Source organism: Tamandua tetradactyla, chromosome 1 (genome assembly GCF_023851605.1).
Source record: "Tamandua tetradactyla isolate mTamTet1 chromosome 1, mTamTet1.pri, whole genome shotgun sequence".
Lineage (NCBI taxonomy): Eukaryota > Metazoa > Chordata > Mammalia > Pilosa > Myrmecophagidae > Tamandua > Tamandua tetradactyla.
In genome coordinates, this window is record NC_135327.1 from 92636134 (window position 1) to 92659097 (window position 22964).

The 22964-nt window shown below is 38.4% G+C and overlaps 1 protein-coding gene and 1 long non-coding RNA gene across 3 annotated transcripts in view; one reads left to right on the top strand and one right to left on the bottom strand.

The window, feature by feature from the left end:
- LOC143650154 (uncharacterized) overlaps positions 1-572 on the bottom strand; it is a 57859-nt gene extending 57287 nt beyond the window's left edge. Inside the window, exon 1 of one of the 2 annotated variants that reach the window (XR_013159400.1) lies at positions 471-572. This is a non-coding gene — a long non-coding RNA (uncharacterized LOC143650154). Of the gene's footprint in view, positions 1-225; positions 427-470 lie in introns of those variants that run through there. The other variant, XR_013159401.1, reaches the window with a different exon arrangement.
- Positions 573-665: 93 nt separating this feature from the next.
- GGCT (gamma-glutamylcyclotransferase) lies at positions 666-18061 on the top strand. Its single transcript, XM_077120606.1, has 4 exons — positions 666-1051; positions 4385-4530; positions 5481-5616; positions 16905-18061. The coding sequence occupies exons 1-4, from the start codon at positions 758-760 to the stop codon at positions 17046-17048; spliced, it is 720 nt and encodes a 239-aa protein (XP_076976721.1). The 5' UTR covers positions 666-757; the 3' UTR covers positions 17049-18061.
- The last annotated feature ends 4903 nt before the right edge of the window (positions 18062-22964 follow it).

A 22964-nucleotide genomic window follows, 5' to 3' on the forward strand; every position in this document is an offset into this window, starting at 1 on the left:
TAGGGTTTTTACTTAACATTATCTTTATACTTGTATTATCTTTTCTTTTACACTGTTTTTGCTCCTATTAACATAAAATTTTTTTTTCTCACACGAATTTTCTTATAAGGGTATTTCCGATCATAACTTATGACCTCCGTTTTAAAAGGAGAAAACGGAATCGAGAAGTGCCCAAGGTTATGTGCCCATAGCAGCAGCGTCAGGATATGAACCCCGGAACTTTACTTCTATCTGCATGCCAAGGGGCTGGTCCAAGGAGCGAAGCGGCCTTAGCAAGCACCAAAAGGAGATGAACCTGGCGGGAGTGCGCGCGTAAGCGGGCGGGGCGAACAGGCCAGGCCCGACAGGCTCCTCCAAGCTGGGAGCGCGGGATTGGGATCCGGGACGAGTTGTGGGCAACCGTCCGGGCCGTGGCCAAGCCGAATGTTTCAGCTCTTAAAGCGTAGACATTCGTAGCTATGGAACCGCACCAGCGCAATCCCGACGCACTAAAACGCAGCGCGCACACAGCCTTCCGCAGGAGCTCACTCCACCTGCCCACAGCAGCCCGGGCGTTCACGTCCTCCAGCCCCGCCTCCGCGTAGTGCCCGCCCGCCCGCCAATCAGAAGGAACCGTGAGCAAGGGGGTGGGACAACAGGGGAGCGCATCCAATAAGGAGCCAGCCCCGGGTTGCCACAGGATAGAGCAGTTTCAGCGTCCAAGTGGTGGGCGGAGAGGCGCTCGTGGCGTTTGAAGGTCGGCTCCTGTTGGCGTCCAATGAGGAGAGCGCTAGCCTCGCGACCGCCCGGCCCACTTCTCCTTTTCTCTAGCTGGTGGCCAGTGGCAGGGGTCGGCGGCACCGAGCAGCTCTCTTGGTCCGCTTTTCACTACTGCTCCCGAGTCCCGGGCAGTACCAACGTCCGGCGGGACATGGCGAAGTCGGGCCATGGTAACTGCGGGGGAAACGATGAGGAGAGTTTTCTGTACTTCGCCTACGGCAGCAACCTGCTGACGGAGAGGATCCACCTCCGAAACCCCTCGGCCGCCTTCTGCAGCGTTGCCCGCCTACAGGTCAGTGCTCTTTTTACAGGCGAGGGAGCCAGAATTCAGAGGTGTCGCTTTCTCGTGGACACGCTTCGGCAGAGCTGGGCCAGGAGTCCAGATCTTCAGGATACGGATACATCAGGGGCCTCTTAATGATCTGCCTCTGCCGGCACAGGCAGATTCATCTCCGTAACCGCTGTGCTGCCCCACTTTGCTACCCCAGCCCGGTGCTCTCGGGCCGCCCTGAGCTTTCCCGAAACCTCCTCACAGGTACACAGGCTGTTCGTTCTGCACAGGTTTGGCTGCTTCTCTCTTGTTCTCTAACTCAACCGGCATCCTCCCAGAACCCATTCAGTTAGCACATCTGAAGCCTTCTCCAACCCAAACCAGGGGGTTAGCTGCTCTCTGTTCTGTACACACCTTTGTTACAGGAGGAGTTACCTGTTATTTTAGAAATCTGTTCACCTGTCTTTTGCTTCTGTTCTTAGAGGTCCTGAAAGCTGGAACTATATCTAATTCACATATCCCCCTGTCCTCGGTTAAGTGGATGAACATAACTATCCTCTATAAATCATTGATCTTCAAAACAGTACAGTCTCTCGTTTAGAAGAACATGTTCTTTCAGGTCTTATCTGGAGATACAAAGATAACCAAGTAAAGTTGCTGCTTTGAGGACCTGCCAGTCTACAGGAGACATGTGTAACGAATTGTGTACAAATCCTTCTTTCAACGTTGAACTAGAGGAACATGGTCTTTGGTATACTCTGCAGAGTTCTTAGTGGCAAGCCACAGAAACTGGCTGACTTTAGCAGAAAAAAAGAATTGTGTAGAAATGCTGTTGAAGAGCTCACAGAATGCCCAGAAAGGCAGGAGCTCAAAGCTAACAAAATAGGCAGGCATTGATGGAGACTCAGCAACCATATTATAGCCAGCATCACAGTTAGAACCAGTCCAGAGAGCTGCTACTACACCACTATTGGACTTGGTAAATGTGGAGGTGGCATCGTGCATCACCAGCACCACCCGCATGAACCCTGCCGCCATTGGCACTGTATCCCCCATAGTTCCTGAAACATAGGTGTGGCCCCGCCACCACCATGGTGGAGTCCCTGCTGTCTGGCACCAGCTTCTAATTCAAAGCTTCTGGTCTGTGTGCTGACTGGCTAGGTCTCAGCCATATGCCCATGCCGTGACTGCAGGTGAAGCCAGAAGAAACAAATTTTGGTCTTTGGAGCACTTCTAAAGTGAGAATTGGCTCTGATACTCCCTACCCCCCCAGACTCAAAAGGTAGGGAATTCCCCAAATATAGGAAGAGAGTTTAGGTGCTTTAAGTAGTAGGGATAGTAGTGGGGACAGGGAGGAAGAGAAACAAATGACTACGCAGTTGCAGGTATGGGTAGTCTTATAATGAAGATATGCAAGTTGTTTGTTATGAGAGTATATGACTGGGGTACCTAACCTGAACTAGATGCTTAAGAAAGCTTTACCTGAAAAATGTGACTTTTAAATTGAGACCTTGATTCATTGGGAAGGAGGGGTGCAAACAAAACGAAAGAACAGCATATGCAAAGCTGAGGAAGTAAGCCTTTGGATCTTCCAGCTACTGTGGCTGGAGTTCAGTGAGAGGGGTCTATGTGCCATTAAGGTTTGGAGAGGAAGGGAAGTGTGAGATCTTAGAGGACACAGAGGCCAAAGAAGACTTTGGACTTTATCTCAAGAACATGAGAAGACCCACTGTAGAATTTAAGCAAAAGAAAGGTCAGATTTACATCTCTGAAAGCTCTTTCTGGTTATGGAAAGGGGGACTTGAAGGGGTGCAAGAGTAGAAACTTGAAGGGGTACAAGAGGGGAAACCCATTTAGAAGCCTTTGCAGCAGTCTGTGCTAAAAATAGTGGCATCTTGAACTTAGAGTGAGGGCTTTGGAGGGTAGATGGATTTGAGAGAAATTTAGAAGATAATATTGTTAGGACTTGGTGATTGAGAGAGGAAGGGGGAGATTTGATCAAGGATGACTCAAGTTTTTTGGTGTAGTAGACTGATGATGGTGCTGTTTACTGAGAACAATCAGGTTTGGAAAGGAATATCTTAAGTTCAGTTTGAAATCTGAGTTTGAGATGCTTGTGAGACATGCAAGTGAGCAGAAAAATATTAATTAACATTTTTAAAGTGCTTATGATGTACTAGACCCTGCTCTGTGTGCTTTTGAAGATACTGAGATGGATCACAATATTAGATAGCATTTGAAGGGGATGAAATGATTTCGGGCAAACTCCTAAACGAACAGAAAAGGACCTAAACTGAGTCCTGAGAAATTCCAACATTTAGAAATGTGGTAGTGGAGGAGGAGTTAGCAAAGGGAAACGAGGAGCAGCCTGAAAGTCCCCAGAAGCTGCTGAAAAGTAGAGTAAGAGGAGGAATGAAAATTATGTATTGTATTTAGCAACAGGCAGCCTGTCCGTGCTGTGGGTTGTAACTTTAATCTCATCTGTTGCTATCCTACCAGAGGATACAGGTCCAAGAAGAATATCCAATATGGCAACTAAAAGTGCTAGTCGCTTGAGCCAACATTTTTCCTGAATTGTCTGACAAAATTTTTGAGAAAATAGAAGTTACAGGGATCTTTTAACCTGGAAGGGACTTTAAGTTATCATCTAATTCACCCTTTTTTATTTTGCTATTAAGGAAAAAAAGCTCTGAAAGATGGAATGAAATCTTCCAAGATCAAACAAAGCAAGTCAAGATTTTTAATCTTCCCCAGGTTGTCCAACTCTGTTAGAGAAGAAGCTAAACTAGAACCTTAGTTTAGGCAAGTTGCTTAATCTTTCTAAGCCACAATTTTCCTTGCTCTAAAATGAATGCAATAAATTAAAGTTGTTGGCAGAATAAAATGAGATGGTCTCTATGAAGCTCATATACCCTGTAGTTTTTCAGTAGGTGTTTAGTTCCTCCAGTGATTATTATAGATCAGTGCACTCCATGAATATTAGACGAATGTTTGTAAATATATGAATCACGCACAAATGCCAGCTCGCTTAGGGCAAACAGTGCAAAATGAAAATAATTGAGTTAAGGCATTAGGGTTATGGTATTTTTTTTTCTTAAAACTTCTATTTATGTTAAGATACTTATGCATATTCAAATTACATTTCATTTTTAAAGAAAAATATGAAAAATATATAATCCTTGAGACTTGGGCCCTTTTCTATCTTTGTCTTTTCCACAGCTTCTTGCACATAGAAGTCACTCATAGTATATCAAATGTGTCAATTGCATGGAGCTAAAGGTAAACCTTTTATTTTGAGGAGGGAAGTTTGGGTTCAAGGGGGTCTTGATCATATCACTTTGATTTCCTTTGTAGGATTTTAAGCTTGACTTTGGCAATTCCCAAGGCAAAATAAGTCGTACGTGGCATGGAGGAATAGCTACCATTTTTCAGAGTCCTGGAGATGAAGTGTGGGGAGTAGTATGGAAAATGAACAAAAGCAATTTATGTTCTCTGGATGAGTAGGTGACTTCTTATTATAAGTTAAATAATTACCAATTCAGTAAGTGGATCATATGCAAGGATGTGTGAGTGTGTATGTTAGTTTGTCAAAACAGTATACTACGGACATGTTCTATATACATTAAAGTCAATATAAAAGGAATAATAATATGATTTTGCTAAAAATAAAGTCTAGAAGGCACATACTTTCTGGTTGAGATTTGGATGTTGTAATCTCTTCTGTAAAAGATGAATGCCTTATTGTTATTCTTTTTATTTTTCTTATATAAAAATCTTTTCATAGTTTCATATTTAGAAAGTCTTGAAGATTTTTGTAATTTTTATATATTTTTATTAATTTTAAAACCAGTTGTTTTTAGTAGAGCCAGTTTTAAAAAAATAAATCTTTAAGATGGCAGCTGGATCAGTAAATAAGTATTAATTTTTAAAACCCTTTACAGTATACTAGAAATGCTGTGTTACCTTTTATAGCCTGAACTCTTTGTGTTGTGTAGTAGAGCATTTAATACAAAGAAAATTTCCAGGAAAGAGTAGAATTAAGCAGATAATTTGGCATGCCTGATACTTGATCTCATTTGTCAGTGAGAAAGAATCATCCTCCCTACTTTTCTCAGGGTAGATGTTGGTTTGGTGTCACAACACATAGCCCATTATTTTTTTGTAGCCTAAAGAACAGTGTTTCACAGGTATGAACACTAAACTAACTACACTGACATGTTTTCATAGATCTGATAGTAGAAGTATACCAAGTAATATTAAGTCTTAGGTTTTCTAATTAAAATGTTTACTTTTGATGTGATTGTATTTATAGTATGTCCTACGATATCTCAAAACACATAGGGAGTAACAACTTCCATATGTAGTTAAATTTGTAATTTTATATGCCAACTTTACCCAGAAAATCAAATTGGGTAAATCCAGTGGTTAAAATTTGACTGTCTGGTTTCAGGCAAGAAGGGGTTGTAGGTGGAACATATGACCCAATAGAAGTTAATGTTCACACTCAAGAAGGAAAAGAAATAACGTGTCGAAGTTATCAGATGAAAAATTATGTGAGTGCTCCCCCATCACCACAGTATAAAAAGGTAAGCCACTTACAACCATATTTTTTTTTTAATATTTTTATTGAGAAATCGCCACATACATACAGTGCATATGTGGTGTTCTAGTTTGCAAGCTGCCGGAATGTGATATACCAGAACTGGAATGGCCTTTAAAAAGTGTACTAAGTTACAAGTTTAAAGTTCTAAGCCTATGAAAATGTCCAAACTAAGACATCCAGTGAAAGATACCTTAATTCAAGAAAGGCTGATGCATCTGGAATAGCTGTGTCAGCTGGGAAGTCACATGGCTGGCATCTGCTGGTCCCTTGCTCCTGGGTTCCGTTGCTTTCAGCCTCTGTTCCTGTGGGGAGTTTTCACTTTGCTTCTCTGGGGCTGACTCTTATCTCATGGGTTCCCTTGGGTCTGTCCAGGTTCTGGCTTGCTTAGCATCTTGTTGGAAGGCATACAGCAATGTCTGCCGGGCTCCAAGCATCTCCAAAGATCCGTGTCTGTGCTCTCTGTCAACTCTGAAGTTTCTGTTGGCTCTCTCTCTCTCTGTTGGCTCTGTATTTCTGTCTTTTCTGACTCTCTCCAAAATGTTTCCTTTTTAAAGGATTCCTATAAACAAATCAAGACCCACCTGGAATGGGTGGAAGCACATCTTTATCTAATCAAAAGCTCACACCCACAATTGGGCATGGCATATCTCCATGGAGATAATCTAATCAGAAGTTTCCAACCTACATTGTTGAACCAGGATTAAAAAAAATGGCTGCTCCCACAAGATTAGATCAGGATTAAAACATGGCTTTTCTGGGGTACATAATACTTTCAAACTGGCAAACATTGTATACAATCAGTGGCTCACGATATCATCACGTAGTTGTGTATTCATCATTGTAATCATTTTTAGAACATTTGCATCCAGAAAAATAAATAAAAAGAAAGAATAAAAAACTCATACATCCCATACCCCTGACACCCCTCTTATTGACCACTAGCATTTCCATTTATCCAATTTATTTTACCTCTTATCGCTCCTATTATTTAATTATTTTCTATCCATATTTTTTTACTCATCTGCCCATACCCTGGATAAAAGGAGCATCAGACACGTTTTCACAGTCACCCAGTCACATTGTAAAAGCTATATTATACAGTCGTCTTCAAGAATTAAGGCTACTGGAAGATAGCTTACCAGTTTCAGATACTTCCCTCCAGCCACTCTAATACACTGTAAACTAAAAACGAATATCTAAAGTTAAAAAACAAACAGGGCAGCCAAGATGGCGGCTTAGCAAGGTGCGCGATTTAGTTTGTCCTCCAGAACAACTACTAAATAACCAGAAACAGTACAGAACAGTTCCTAGGGCCACATCAGTGACTGGACACACAGAGTTCCCCAGTCTGGACCAGCTGGACCGGCTGCGAGCTCCCCCAGAACCATGAGTTCCCCAGGCCGCTGCAGCCAGCGCCCCTCCCACACAGACTGCTTCCCAGAGGGGAAAGGAAAGGGACTTTACCAGCAGCAGGGGCTGAGCGCCACCAAATGCCAATTGTGGAATTAGTTAACAAATTTTGACAACTAAAAATAGGCCCCCAGCTCAGGTGAACCTGGTCAAAGCAGAGGTCCCTCATTTTTGCCCTGGCGCCAAGGGGGCAGGGCTGACGGGGAAAAAAAAGAGGTTTTTGTGACTGTGTTTCTACAAAGTCTTGACTGCCTTTAGATACAGCAGCAGGGTTTCTCAGGCTGCAAGTGCCCCAAGCATAGGCAGAAACAAGCTTGTTTGAGGGCTTGTCTGGAGCCTGAGCCTTCCCCAGGGGAGGGTGGAGCCCAACTCAGGTGGAATCCCTCCCTTAAGGAATTCAGACACCAGAGCTTGGTAATTTGAAGCCATTAAAACCAGCCTACAACCTCTCCTCTATCTCCACCACACCTCAGCAGGGAGAGTCTGCCAAAGTTAAAGGTACCGCAACATCTTTTGCTGGTGGGACCTGCAGGCAGACAAGTATTATCTTATCATATTGGGCAGGATAAGAAAAACAGAGTCCAGAGACTTCACAGGAAAGTCTTTCAACCTGCTGGGTCTCACCCTCAGGGAAAACTGATGCAGGTGACTCTTTCCTCCTGACAGGAAGCCAGTTTGGTCTGGGAAAATCCGGCTGGGGTCTATAATACCTAAGTAGACCCTCCTAAGGGTGGGGTGAAAAAGGCACCATGCAGGCAGGGCAGGAAACAAGAAAACAAGAACTGAAAAATTATCCTCTGTTAAACAAAACCTAAGCTAGAGGTCCAGAAAAATCTGAACTGAATGTGAAAGAACAGACATACGACAAATTCATCCAGCAAGAAAACCCTAGGAAAAGAAGTGTAAGCAATCTCCAGAATAAACTAATTAAGGTAATTAAATGCCTAGACGCCAGCAAAAATAACAAATCACAATAGGAAAATTGAAGGTATGACCTAGTCAAAGGAAAAAACGAACAATTAATTTGAGATACATGAGTGAAACAATTCAGAATGTATGAACAGACATGGAAAACCTCATCAAAAATCAAATCAGTGAATTGAGGGAGGATATAAAGAAGGCAAGGAGTGAACAAAAAGAAGAAATTGAAAGTCTGAAAAACAAATCACAGAACTTATGGGAATGAAAGGCACAGTAGAAGAGAGGAAAAAAACAATGGAAACCTACAATGTTAGATTTTGAGAGGCAGAAGATAGGATTAGTGAACTCGAGGATGGAACATCTGAAATCCGGCAAGCAAAAGAAAATATAGGGGGAAAAAATGGAAAAATATATGAGTAAGGACTCAGAGAATTGAAAGACAATATGAAGCACACGAATATATATGTTGTGGGTGTCCCAGAAGGAGAAGAGAAGAGAAAAGGAGGAGAAAAACTAATGGGGGAAATTATCACTGAAAATTTCCCCACTCTTATGAAAGACTTAAAATTACAAATCCGAGAAGTGCAGCGTACCCCAAACAGAATAGATCCAAATAGATGTACTCCAAGACACTTACTAGTCAGAATGTCAGAATGTCAGATGTCAAAGAGAAAGAGAGAATCTTGAAAGCAAGAGAAAAGCAATCCATCACGTACAAGGGAAGCCCAAGAAGACTATGCATAGATTTCTCACCAGGAACCATGGAGGCTGAGAGTGGGGTGATATATTTAAATTACTAAAAGAGAAAAACTGCCAACCAATAATTCTATATCCAGCAAAATTGTCCTTCAAAAATGAGGGAGAAATGAAAACATTTTCAGACAAAAAAATCACTGAGAGAATTTGTGACCAAGAGACCAGCCCTGCAAGAAATACTAAAGGGAGCACTAGAGACAGATATGAAAAGACAGAAGAGAGAAGTGTGGAGAAGAGTGTAGAAATGAAGACTATGAGTAAACGTATAAAAAGAAGAAAATTAGATATGACATATAAAATCCAAAAGGCAAAATGGTAGAAGAAAGTACTGCCCATACAGTAATAACGCTAAATGTTAATGGATTAAACTCTCCCATCAAAAGACATAGACAGGCAAAATGCATTAGAAAAGAGGACCCATCTATATGCTATCTACAGGAAATGCATCTAGACCCAAGGATAAACATAGGTTGAAAGTGAAAGGTTGGGAAAAGATATTTCATGCAAATAACAATCAGAAAAGAGCAGGAGTAGCTACACTAATATCTAACAAATTAGACTTCAAATGTAAAACAGTTAAAAGAGACAAAGAAGGACACTATGTATTAATAAAAGGAACAATTCAGCAAGAAGACATAACAATCAAATATTTATGCATCAAGCCAAAATGCTCCAAAATGTATAAGGCAGACACTGAGAACACTGAAAAGAGAAATAGACACATCAACCATAATAGTTGGAGACTTCAATTCACCACTCTCATCAATGGACAGAACATTTAGACAGAGGATCAATAAAGAAACAGAGAATTTGAATAATGCAGTAAATGAGCTAGATTTAACAGACATTTATAGACCATTACACCCCACAATAGCAGGATACACCTTTTTCTCAAGTGCTCATGGATCATTCTCAAGGATAGACCATATGCTGGGGACAAGGCAAGTCTCAATAAATTTAAAAAGATTGAAATCATACAAAACAGTTTCTCAGATCATAAAAAAAATGAAGTTGGATCATTTCATTTTTGATAATTTTGATAATTTTGGATAAAAAATCAATAGGCAGAGTGCCAGAAAATTCACAAATATGTGGAGGCTTAACAACACACTGTTAAACAACCAGTGGGTCAAGGAAGAAATTACAAGAGAAATCAGTAAATATCTTGAGGCAAATGAAAATGAAAACACAATATATCAAAACTTATGGTATGCAGCAAAGGCAGTGCGAAGAGGGAAATTTATTTGCCCTAAATGCCTATATCAAAAAAGAAGAGAGGGCAAAAATCAAGAAATAACTGTCCACTTGGAAGAACTAGAGAAAGAACAGCAAGCTAACCCCAAAGCAAGCAAAAGGAAAGAAATAATAAAGATTAGAGTAGAAATAAATGAAATTGAGAACATGAAAACAATTGAGAAAATCAGCAAAACCAGAAGGTGGTTTTATGAGAAAATCAATAAGATTGATGGACCCTTAGCGAGGTTGACAAAAAGAAGAGAGAGGATGCAAATAAATAACATCAGAAATGGAAGAGGACAGGATACTGTGAACTGCTTTATGCTAATAAATACAACAATGTAGATAGAAATGGACAACTTTCTAGAAAGGCATGAACAACCTACTTTGACTTGGGAAGAAATAGGCAACCTCAAAAAACCAATCACAAGTAAAGAAATTGAATCAGTCTTTAAGAAGCTCCCCAAAAAGAAAAGTCTAGGACCAGATGGCTTCACATGTGAATTCTACCAAACATTCCAGAAAGAATTAGTACCAATCCTGCTCAAACTCTTCAATAAAATTGAAGAGGGGGAAAGCTACCTAACTCATTCTACGAAGCCACCATCACCCTCATAGCAAAGCCAGACAAAGATATTACAAAAAAAAAAACTACAGGCCAATCTCCCTAATGAATATAGATGTAGAAATTCTCAACAAAATTCTAGCAAATCAAATCCAGGAACACATTAAAAGAATTATACATCATGACCAAGTAAGATTTATCCCAGGTATGCAAGGATGGTTCAACATAAGAAAATCAATTAATGTAACACACCATATCAACAAATCAAAGCAGAAAAATCACATGATCATCTCAATTGATGCAGAAAAGGTATTTGACAAAATTCAACATCCTTTCCTGTTGAAAACACTTCAAAGGATAGGAATAGAAGGGAACTTCCTCAAAATGATAAAGGGAATATATGAAAAACCCACAGCTAACATCATCCTCAGTGGGGGAAAACTGAAAACTTTCCCCCTAAGATCAGGAACAAGACAAGGATGTCCACTATCACCACTGTTATTCAACATTGTGTTGGAAGTCTAGCCAGAGCAATTATACTAGAAAAAGAAGTACAAGGCATCAAAATTGAAAATGAAGAAGTAAAAGTCTCACTGTTTGCAGATGATACTATATGTCAAAAACCCCCAAAAATCCACAGCAAAACTACTAGAGCTAATAAATAAGTACAGCAGTTTACAAGATCAGCACTCAAAAATCTGTAGTGTTTCTATACCCTAGTAATGAACAGTCTGAGGGGGAAATCAAGAAAAGAATTCCATTTACAGTTGCAACCAAAAGAATAAAATATTTAGGAATAAATTTAAGGAGACAAAAGACCTATACAAAGAAAACTACAATAAATTCTTAAATCACAGAAGACCTAAATAGATGGAAGGGCATACCGTGTTCATGGATTAGAAGACTGAATATAGTTAAGATGTCAGTTCTACCTAAATTGATATACAGATTCAATGCAATACCAATTTAAAATCCCAACAACTTACTTACTTTTCAAAAATAGAAAAACCAATAACAAAATTTATCTGGAAGGGCAGCGTGCCCCGAATAGCTAAAAGTATCCTGAGAAAAAAAAATGAAGTCAGAGGGCTCACACTACCTGACTTTAAGGCATTTTATGAAGCTACAGTGATCAAAACAGCATGGTACTGGCATAAATATAGATATATTGACCAATGGAATTGAATAGAGTGTTCAGATATAGACCCTCTCATCTATGAACAATTGATCTTTGGTAAGGCAATCAAGCCAGCTCACCTGGGACAGAACAGTCTCATCAATAAATGGTACCTAGAGAACTTGATATCCATATGCAAAAGAATGAAAGAGGACCCATATCTCCACCCTATACAAAAGTTAACTCAAAATGGATCAAAGACCTAAACCTTAGATCTAAGACCATAAAACTATTAGAAGAAAATGTAGGGAAATATCTTATAAATCTTATACTTGGAGGTGGTTTTATAGACCTTACACCCAAAGCAAGAGCATTGAAGAAAGAAAGAAAGAAATGGGAACTCCTCAAAATTAAACACTTTTGCACATCAAAGAACTTCATCAAGAAAGTAAAAAGACAGTCTACCCAATGGGAGACAATATTTGGAAACGACATATCAAATAAAGGTCTAGTATCCAGAATTTATAAAGAGATTGTTCAACTCAACAACAAAAAGACAGCCAACCCAATTACAAAATGGGCAAAAAACTTGAACAGACACTTCTCAGAAGAGGAAATACAAATGGCCAAAAGGTACATGAAAAGATGCTCCACTTCCCTGGCTATTAGGGAAATGCAAATCAAAACCACAATGAGATATCATCTCACACCCACTAGAATGGCCATTATCAATAAAACAGAAAATGACAAGTGCTGGAAAAGATATGGAGAAAGAGGCACACTAATCCACTGTTGGTGGAAATGTCAAATGGTACAATCACTGTGGAAGGCAGTTTGGTGGTTCCTCAAAAAGCTAAATATAAAATTGCCATATGACCCGGCAATACCATTGCTTGGTATCTACTCAGAGAACAGGAGGGCAAAGACACAAATGGACATTTGCACACCAATGTTTACAGCAGCATTATTTACAATTGCCAAGAGATGGAAACAGCCCAAATGTCCATCAACAGACGAGTGGCTAAACAAGCTGTGGTATATACATACGATGGAATATTATGCAGCTGTAAGACAGAATAAAGTTATGTGGTATGTAACAACATGGATGGACCTTAAGGACATTATGCTGAGTGAGATTAGCCAGAAACAAAAGGACAAATACTGTATGGTCTCACTGATATGAACTGACAGTAGTGAATAAACTTGGAGAATTTCGTTAGTAAGAGAGACCATCAGGAGAGATAAATAGGGTAAGATATTGGGTAATTGGAGATGAAGGGATACAGATTGTGCAACAGGACTGAGTATAAAAACTCAGAAATGGACAGCACAATAAGACATAACTAATATAATTATGTTAAAACACTGAATGAAGCTGAATGTGAGAATGATAGAGGGAGGAGGGCTGTGGGCATAAATGAAATCACAAAAAAAGATAGACAATAAAGACTGAGATGGTATAATCTAGGAATGCCAAGAGTGTATAATTATAGTGACTAAATGTACAAATTTTAAAAATGGTTTTGCATGAGGAAGAACAAAGGAATGTCATTACTGCAGGGTGCTGAAAATAGATGGTAATTAATATTTAAAATTTCAACTTATGTGAGACTAAAGCAAAAAATGTTTATTTGGTATAAAATTTATATTTTGACTAGTGCATCTCTTAATATAACTTATGTAGATAGTTGGTTGAACAACATAAGTACACGGAACCTTGGGTAGGACATGAGATTCTGTTGATTTGTCCAGAGTGATGCCCTGATGAATCCCAGAGTGATTTGATCAGTGAGTGGAAAAGTATTTGCAAAGTCCCCTTCGGGAAATGGTGAGAATGGGGGAAAATTCAGCTTCCCCAAGTTGAATTCTTGATATTCTCACAAGCATTGTGGACAGCCAAAGCTATAGGCTGAGCCCCCAGGCTTGGGGTTTGTTCATATGAAACTTAACCCCACAAAGGATAGGTCAAGCCTACTTAAAATTAAGCCTAAGAGTCACACCCAAGAGAACCTCTTTTATTGTTCAGATGTGGCCTCTCCAGCCAACACAACAAGCAAACTCACCACTCTCCCCCTATCTCTGTGGGACATGACTCCCAGGGGTGTGGACCTTCCTGGCAATGTGAGACAAATCCTAGAATGAGCTGAGACTCAGTCAGCATCAAGGGATTGAGAAAACCTTCTTGACCAAAAAGGGGAAAAGTGAAATGAGACGAAGTGTCAATGGCTGAGAGGTTATTCTTGCACTGTAAGTAGATATCACCTTGTTATTCAAGATGTAATGGAGAGGCTGGAGGGAACTGCCTGAAAATGTAGAGCTGTGTTCCAGTAGCCATGTTTCTTGAAGATGGTTGTATAAGGATATAGCTTTCACATTGTGACTGTGTGATTGTGAAAACCTTGTGTCTGATGCTCCTTTTATCTACCTTGTCAATGGATGAGTAGAACATATGGAATAAAAATAAATAATAGGGGGAACAAATATTAAAATAAATTTAGTTTGAATTGCTAGTGATCAATGAAAGGGAGGGGTAAGGGGTAAGGTAGGTATAATTTTTTTTTCTGTTTTCATTTTATTTCTTTTTCTGAATAGTTGCAAATGTTCCAAGAAATGATCATGATGATGAATATGCAACTATGTGATGATATTGTGAAATACTGATTATATATGTAGAACAGAATGATCAAAATAGGAATGTTTGCATTAAAAAAAAAAAGGAATATCTGTAAAATGCCTAATAACCTCCAGATAACCTCTTGACTCTGAAATCTCTCAGCCACTGAAATTTTATTTTTACTCATTTCTCTTTTCCCCCTTTTGTTCAAAAAGCCTTTTTCAATCCTATGATGTTGGGTCTAGCTCAATCTGGGATTTCTGTCCCATGTTGCCAGGGAGATTTACATCCCTGAGAGTTATGTTCCATGTAGTGGGGGAGGGCAGTGAGTTCACCTGCTCAGTTGGCTTAGAGAGAGAGGCCACATCTGAGCAGCAAAAGAGGTTTTCTGGGGTGACTCTTAGGCATAATTTTAAGTAGGGTTAACTTCTTTGCAGGAATAAGTTTCATGGGGGTAAACCCCAAGATTGAGGGCTCAGCCTATTAATTTGCTTGTCCTCACTGCTTGGAAGAATATCAGGAATTCCCCAGATGAGGAAGTTGAATATTTCTTCCTTTCTAAAACCCCAGTTCCCCAAGAGGTCTTTTCAAATCCGTTTTTATTCATTGCCCAAATTACTCTGCGATATAGCCAGGCATCACAAATACCTGGACAGACCAGCAAAATCTCATGCCCTGTCCATGATTCCCTGTACTTCTGGTGTTCAACTAAACTGACCATACGAATTAAAATAAGTAATGTGCTACCCAGAATATAATTTTTTTTTACATGTGTAGGCATTGCCAAAATAAAAGTTTTGTACGAAATAAACATCTCTCCCTTTGGTCTCACACAGAAGTTGAAGTTTTAAAATAAGGACCGTATCATCCTTTACCAGTATTCTAATTTACCTTAGTCCTATCCAGATCAGCTTCATTCGTATCTCTAGTCAAGGTCTGATCCCTTCTTCAACTTTTTGAACAGTTGCTGTATGGGATAATGCTGACTTTCATAGCTTCAGAGCTCAAACTCTGAGTCTCAGGTGTCATGTAAATACTCAAAGTTTCTGGGACTGACCAGGTTATATACAAACAGCTCAGTGTCTCAGAATTTAGAGATTACAATTACAACTCCTGAATATATATGACTGATATAAGAGCTTACAAACTAGGACCCTTTACAACCCCAACCAGTAACCATGCTCTTGACTTCAATTCTTTGAGTTTATATATTATAGTTAGTCCATATGAGTGAGGTATGATAATATTTGACTTTTTGTTTCTGACATTTCACTCAACATATAGTCCTTAAGGTTCATTCACCTAATTGCGTGCCTCAAACTTCATTCCTTCATGTGGTGGCTGATGATTTCTTTATAATTTTTACTAAGGAGTTAAATGAAGTATACCTTCTTTGGTTTTGGGTTTTTTTTTGCATGGGCAGGCACTGGGAATTGAACCCAGTTCTCTAGCATGGCAAGCAAGAATTCTGCCACGATACTTGTTTTTAAAAGGCTGTATGTATTTTAAATTCCATATGAACAATTCATTTTAACAGAAATGTGTCTGAGTTAAAAAATAATAGTCATTTGCCTAAAGCGCAAATTCAAAAATGTTGTACAGAATTATGCATAATGGTAGAACTCTTCTAAAGTTTTGTTTATTAAAAAAAGTGTTTTAGAAATTAGAAGAGAGAGTCTGCCCATGAAAAAAACAAAAAAAGAAATTAGAAGAGAACCGTGAGTTATAATTACAGTTGTGTATTTTCTTTTCTAAAGTAGAAAGTAATATGTATGAATGAATTTTTAATAGGTGTATTCTTTACATATTCTTGTATACCTTTTTTTCTCTCTGAAACAATATTTCATGAACATCAAGATTCATTTTTATGGGGGAAAAGTATATTTTCTATGCCAAAATGTTTTCCATCCCTAGATGGAGAAAGAAAAGTCACAGCTTATCAGAATCAGGGAAACCACCCCTGCAAGCACAGAAAGAGTATGGGAAATCCAAACTGTAGGTGCTTACTGGACAGCCTATCAAGAAATGGCACCTTGGATCAGTGATCCAATTCCTGGGCCGTATCTGGCATTTTCTAGTTAGGGGACTAGAGGAACTAGCTTGGTATGGATCTTGGATATGCCATTGAACATGGTAGCCATTTATGCCCCATGTCTAATCCAGAGCAAGAATTTCTCCCAGATTGAAACCAAAACTGCTCCCTGTAAACTTTAAAAATTTTTTTGCAGTATGTTTTTTCTTAAAAGGTCATGCAAATTCTAGACTATAAGATTTAATTTTTCAGTTACTGTTACTGAGTAAGATAGATATTCCATGAAGATGTATCATGTGACTTTGAAAAGCAATAAAACCTTCATGCTTGGTCTTTTAATAAAAATCTAGTAATCATGAAGAATTCCATATTTCCAATTGTTTTCAAGGTAATATTACCAAATGTCATATGTAAGGCATTTCTGTTTCTACCAATAATTCACAAAATGCTCAATGTGATAGGAATGATTATATCTCTTATTTTGTTCTATAAGAGTTATTCTAGAGTTATCTGAGAGCTAATGCTTCGTACTTTCACAGTACAAATACAGCTGTGGTATGCTAAATGAAATTATTAGTTCCTGACTAAAAGGATTTTTTTGTTTGTTTAACCATTTCTAGGTCATTTGCATGGGTGCAAAAGAGCATGAGTTACCACTGGATTATCAAAAGAAGTTAGAAGCAATAGAACCAAATGACTATAAAGGAAAAGTTTCAGAAGAAATTGAAAATATTATCAAAGAGGGAGAAATAAAACCTCATTAAACATAAACTATCTCTAAGGATCTTCTCTCCATATGCTAATATAAAACACTTTTTAACATTTGAGAACAGAGATCTTGGATATCTCTATGTTAAATACATTTTCAGTGCTGCTGTGAAGGGATGTCTCATTTGAGTGGTTCCTTGTTTTCAGACTGCATACAGAAACTGGGTTAGGAGTTAAATGATTTTTTTAAAAAGGGGCTGTGAGGCCCTAGAATACATAACAAATGGATGTGGGTACTTCTCTGAATACCTAAACCTATTTTCTTGAGTTGATTTTAAGTGTATTCCTGATCTATGGCAAAGGGTAAATTTGTAACCTACTTAATGATGGTGCTAGTGAATTCCTTTACTCTGTTTGGGATTTTTAAATCTAAGTTAATAATTATAGCAAGCAACTATAGAGACAAATTGACAGTGAAACTTAAAATGTGAAAGATGGTACATGTTCTTACAGGAATAATTGCATTGTGTTTTAACCTGTTTTCCCTGCTACAGTACTTTATACAGTACTTTATGTTTTTATATTTGTTAGACTCAAATCATCACACATACTTAGCCCTACACGGACTGTACTTGAAAAATATAGCACAGACTCTGCAGCCAGACAGAATGGGATAAACAGTTACTTCTACCACTTTCCAACTGTGAGACTTTGGGTTACTTGACTCTCTGTGCCTCAGTTTCCTTGCCTGTAGAGTGAGAATAATCAAATAATTAATGTTTCAGGATTGTTATGAGGATTAAATGAGTAAATATATTTAATGAGCATAGAACAGAACCCAGCACATAATAAAGATTAGCAATCAATCTTGTTCTTATTGAAAATTTAGGTTTGTACAGGGCTGTCCTTGGAACAGAATTTTAAAGTAGAATGTCAAGATAATGAAGGGAGAAATGGTTTTTTGAAGCTAAACCTTCTGACTTATGAAGACATCATAACTTTCTTTAATTGACTGAATCAATTAAAGAAGAAAGAAGAACCATGAATAAAGTAATAATGGTATAAAACATCTCTGTGTCTCTGTGGAATGTAGTGATCTATACTTTTGAAACAGGTACAAAATAGAATGAAAGTGAACTAGCTGCAGGAGTATAAAATAAAGATTTATTTTGTTTTCTAGGGAAAAGTAACAAGGAGTTTCATGTTACAGTTAAAATTCTATAATTAGGCTGAGCCTTAGAGTACAGGTTAAACCATATTTTATAGCTGTCACCTCTCACGATTTTCTTCTATATCCCCCAGTATTCTAGTTTTCTACTAGTTCTTATTAATTCCTCCCAAATTTGTCAGTGACCCTGAACCCAGTTATGGTAAAGAGTGAGTAAGGCCTAGTTTTGCTGTAGATATATTAGATATTATTCTAATAATGTTTCACTTTCTAAAAATGAAAACCTTCATTAAAGAATTCAGAACAGCAGTAATAAAACCTTCATATTTGGCCTTTTAACAAAAATCTGGCTACTGCTAGGAATAGCGTATTTCTGGTTGGTTTCAAGGTAATACTGCCAAGTTTCACATATAAGGGATTTCCATTTCTACCAGTGCTTTTGGCCCAGATCTTGGGTAAATTATAACAAACATAGATTTTGAAAAGAATTTCTGGGATTGCAAGAAAGTAACGAAAATCTTCAAGATGTATCAACTCCCTTCCCCCTGTCCCTGATAAAAGAAAGGAAGATGAACTATGAGCTAAAATGGACAGACTGTACTAGTAAACAAATGACCCTGATGTCCTTGGATATAATGGCAACGACAGTACTGCAATTAGACTACTAACCCTGGTGCAGTTCTGCTACAGAATAGGAAAACTGAATTGACACTTCTACTTGAACCCAGGACCCTTGAAGAAATGTTTCTAGTTTGGTAGCCTCTGTGACTCTAGGCAGAGGTGAAATCAAATCCTTTTTAGAGAAAGTGATTCAAATTTAGGTTCTCATGATTTCCTCTTAAAAATTTAAAAATAAGAAGTGGGTAGCTCAGTGGTAGAATGCTTGCCTTCCATACAGAAGACCCGTGTTTGATTCCTGGACCATACACCCCCAAAAAATAAGATTAAAAAATAATAAGAAGAAAAATGATCACATTATAAATGAGAGCAGAAAAAACAAATTTAGAACCACAAGTTTCTCAGATACTGAAATTATCAAAAACAAAATTCAGTAACTCTATTGGAGACTTTGACTTCAGGGAAGTTGGAATAGACATACTTTTTCCTATTCTTGCTAAGTACAACTAAAATTCCTAAATATTATATATAAAACCAATGGAAGATGACTCTGAAAAGTAGAGAGAAGACGACAGACTAGCTAGGGACTTCAGGTCCCAAGGAACAACATCGTACTGAGTTCCCTGGGTTATCTTTTGCCTCTTAAATATCAAACTTAGAATTTAAGATGCCAGCAACCTGGGAATACCAATGTATACAGACAAAAAAAAAAGCCCCCAGAAAAACCTGCCTTCTGTAGTTAAAGGACCAGGAAAGGGCCAACCTAGCAAGGCAGAAAACTTGAGAGAATAAATACTCTACTCCAGCCAAATAACAAAGAACTGTGGGCCCCACCTTTACTCATGCCAGCAAAGGTTGAGAGGGGAGCCTAAACTTCCATCCTCACCAGGCTGTAACAAGGTACCACAAACCCCACCGAGGTTTGTCAGAAAAGGCCAAGTAAGGAACCAGGACTTTCATCCCCAATGGGAAGCAATGAGGTACCCTCTTCTGCGGAGTCAGTAGAGACCACGTGGAAAGCCTGGACTTACACCTCCATCTAGCAGTAACAAGGTGGCCCTTCCCGCCTCTGGAGCAGTTTCAGAGAAGGCCAATTAATGGAGAGTCAGGACTTTCACCTCCTCCTTGCGGTGTCAGTAGAGACCCCATGGGGAACAGTAATGAGATACTAAACCCAAGAAGGGTTAATAAAGACCTAGTGGGAAGCTGAAACTCCTTGCCCCCACTCAGCAGTAAGGATGTGTGCCACACCCCCTGACATGGGTGACAACAGAAACTGAGTGGGAACCTGAATATTTACCTTCACCTGACATTAACAAGACAGTGTCCCACCCCCTCCCAGGTAAAAGAAGATTTAAATAATCTTTTAGTCTTAAATTGGAGTCTCATATCATGATCTCTAAAATGTCCAGGTTCCAATTAAGATAATTTGTCATTTCAAGAACCAGGAAGATCTCAAACTAAATGAGCAAAGTCAGTCAATAGATGCCAACACTGAGCTGACACATATGCTAACAATCAGCCATTATAAAAATGCTTCAACATGCAATGGGAGACACCTGAAAATATGGAAATTCTCAGTAAAGAACTAGAAGATATAAAGAACCAGAAGTAGAAAATACAATAACTGAAATGTTTAGAAAAAAAAAAGATGGGTGGAAAAACAGAATGGAGGAGACAGAGAAATGAATCAATAAAACTGGAAGAAAGAATAACACAAATTCCCAATCCAAACAACAGAAAGAAAATAGACAAAAAAAAAAAACCACTCACAGGGTCTCAGACATTGTGAGACTGTAAAGATCTAATAGTCATGTCATGGGAATCATAGAAGGAGAGGAAAAAGGGCAGGCTGAAAATGTACCCAAACAATAATGGCTAAAATGTTCCAAATTTGCCAAAAGATGTAGATTCAAGAAACTGAATGAACCTCAAACAGGATAAAACCAAAGAAATACACACTGATGCATCATTTCAAATTTCTAAACACTAAAGACAGAACACTAAATACTAAAGACAGAACACTGAACACTGAGAGCAGCAGAAGAACAAGGATACCTTTCCCACAGGGAAAAGAAAATGTGAACGACACCAGATTTCTCATCAGAAACCCTGAGAGCCAGAAGGAAGTGGCACAACATATTTCAGGTGCTGAAAGCAAAGAACTGTCCAACAGAATCCAGCAAAAATATCCTTTAGAAATGAAAGGAATCAAGACAATATCAATTAAAGGCAAATTAAGAAAACATGTCACTAGCAAACCTACCCTAAAAGAATAGTTAAGGGAAGTTCTCAAAGCAGAAAGGATATGATAAAAGAAGGAACTTTAGAACATCAGAAAGGAAGAAAACATAGTAAGCAAAAATATGGGTGAATACATTATACTTTCCTGAGTTTTTTAAAGTATGTTCTATGCTTGAAGCAATAGATATAAGATTGTCTGATGTGGTTCTAAATGTATATAAATGTTATATTTGAGATAATCATATAATAAAAAAGGGAGGGTAAAGGGAAGTAAAGGGAGATAAGCCTTCTATAATTCACTGGAAATGGTAAAATTATGACACAAGAAGGCTGACAAATTATGCATATATAATATAATACCTAGAGCAACCACTAAAAAACTTTATGAAGAGATACACTTGAATGTGTCTAAATGGAATTCTAAAAAATGTTTACATAACCCACAGGAAGTCAGGAGAAAGAAAGTAAATGAAAAACAAATCAAACAAAAAATTAAGTGTCAGACTTGAGCCTTAATACATCAATTACATTAAATGTAAATGGTCTAAATGCACTAATTAAAAGAAATTAGCAGAGAGGATTAAAAACATGCTTCAGCCTTATGCTGTCTAAAGAAAACTCACTTCAAATATAATGATGTAGACAGTTTGATAGGAAAAGGCTGGAAAAAGATACACTATGCAAACATTAATCAAAGGAAGGGAGTGGATATATTAATATCTTAAAATGTAGTCTTCATAACCAAGAAAATGACCAGAGACAGAGAGGGGAATTATGGAAAACTTCCCAGTTCATTTTATGAAGCTAGTATTACCTGGTATTAGTTATGGATCTCCAGAGAAACCAAACCAACAGGATGTGTGTGCATGAAAACATTGAGAGTTATGAGAATTGACTTATACGACTAAGTGATTCATGTGGGGATTTATCTTTTAAGGCAGACCACAAGTTGGAAACTCCAATGAAAATTATATTAAATTCCTCAGAAGCAGCAGGCCTGTTGACATAGAGATAGAAATTCTTCTTTCTCACTGTTTAAATCCTCAGTTCCTGCTTTAATTTGGAGACCTCTCATTGCTGAAGGCAGTCTTCTTTGTTCATTGTAGATGCAACCAGTTATAGATACAAGCAATTGAATAGTGATTTCAATCTTATTTTTGAAATACCCTCTGTGGTAGTTAGGTTCAGGTGTCAACTTGGCCAAGTGAAGGTACTTAGTTCTTTTGCTGTGGACATGAGCCATTGGCATGTGAAACTTATCTATCACTGATTGCATCTGTGGTTGGCTGGGTGGAGTACCTCCTGCAATGAGTGATGTTTAATTTAATTGGCTCGATGCTTAAATGAGAGAGCTCAATGCAGCACAGCCCAAACAGCTCAGCATACCTCATCTCAGCACTCACAGCTCAGCGCAGTCCTTTGGAGATGTAAAAAGGAATTACCCCAGAGAAAGCTGTGGGAACCCAGAAGCCAGGAGAGAAAGCCAGCAGAAATCACCCTATGTCTTCCTGTGTAAGAGAGAACCTCATATGAAAGCTAGCCACCTTTCCTCTCAAGAACTATAAGTTCTTAACTAAATAAATGCCCCTATATTAAAAGCCAATCCATCTCTTGATATATTGTATTCTGGCAGCCTTAACAAACAAATACCCTCGTAGTAAGAAAAACAGGCCAATACTTGTTTGACCAAGCAACTGGACACCATAGCGGCTAAGTCAAAGATGACACACGGAATTAACAATCACATACCCTGATATCAAAACCAGAAAGACAGTAACCAACCCCCAAACCTACAGAGCAATATTCCTCATTAATATAGGTGAAAAAATCCTTAACAAAATATTACCAAATAGAATTCAGAAATTTATAACAAGAATTACACACCTTGACCAACTGGGGCTTAATCCACTGTATTAAAAATCAAAAGAAGAAAAATCACATG

Bases quoted from the DNA above. Each gene is read 5' to 3' on its own strand.
- GGCT (XM_077120606.1), top strand. From the start codon at position 758: ATGAGGAGAGCGCTAGCCTCGCGACCGCCCGGCCCACTTCTCCTTTTC. The intron at 1,052-4,384 runs GTCAGTGCTCTT...TTTCCTTTGTAG, and splicing joins GCAGCGTTGCCCGCCTACAG to GATTTTAAGCTTGACTTTGG. The intron at 4,531-5,480 runs GTAGGTGACTTC...GTCTGGTTTCAG, and splicing joins AATTTATGTTCTCTGGATGA to GCAAGAAGGGGTTGTAGGTG.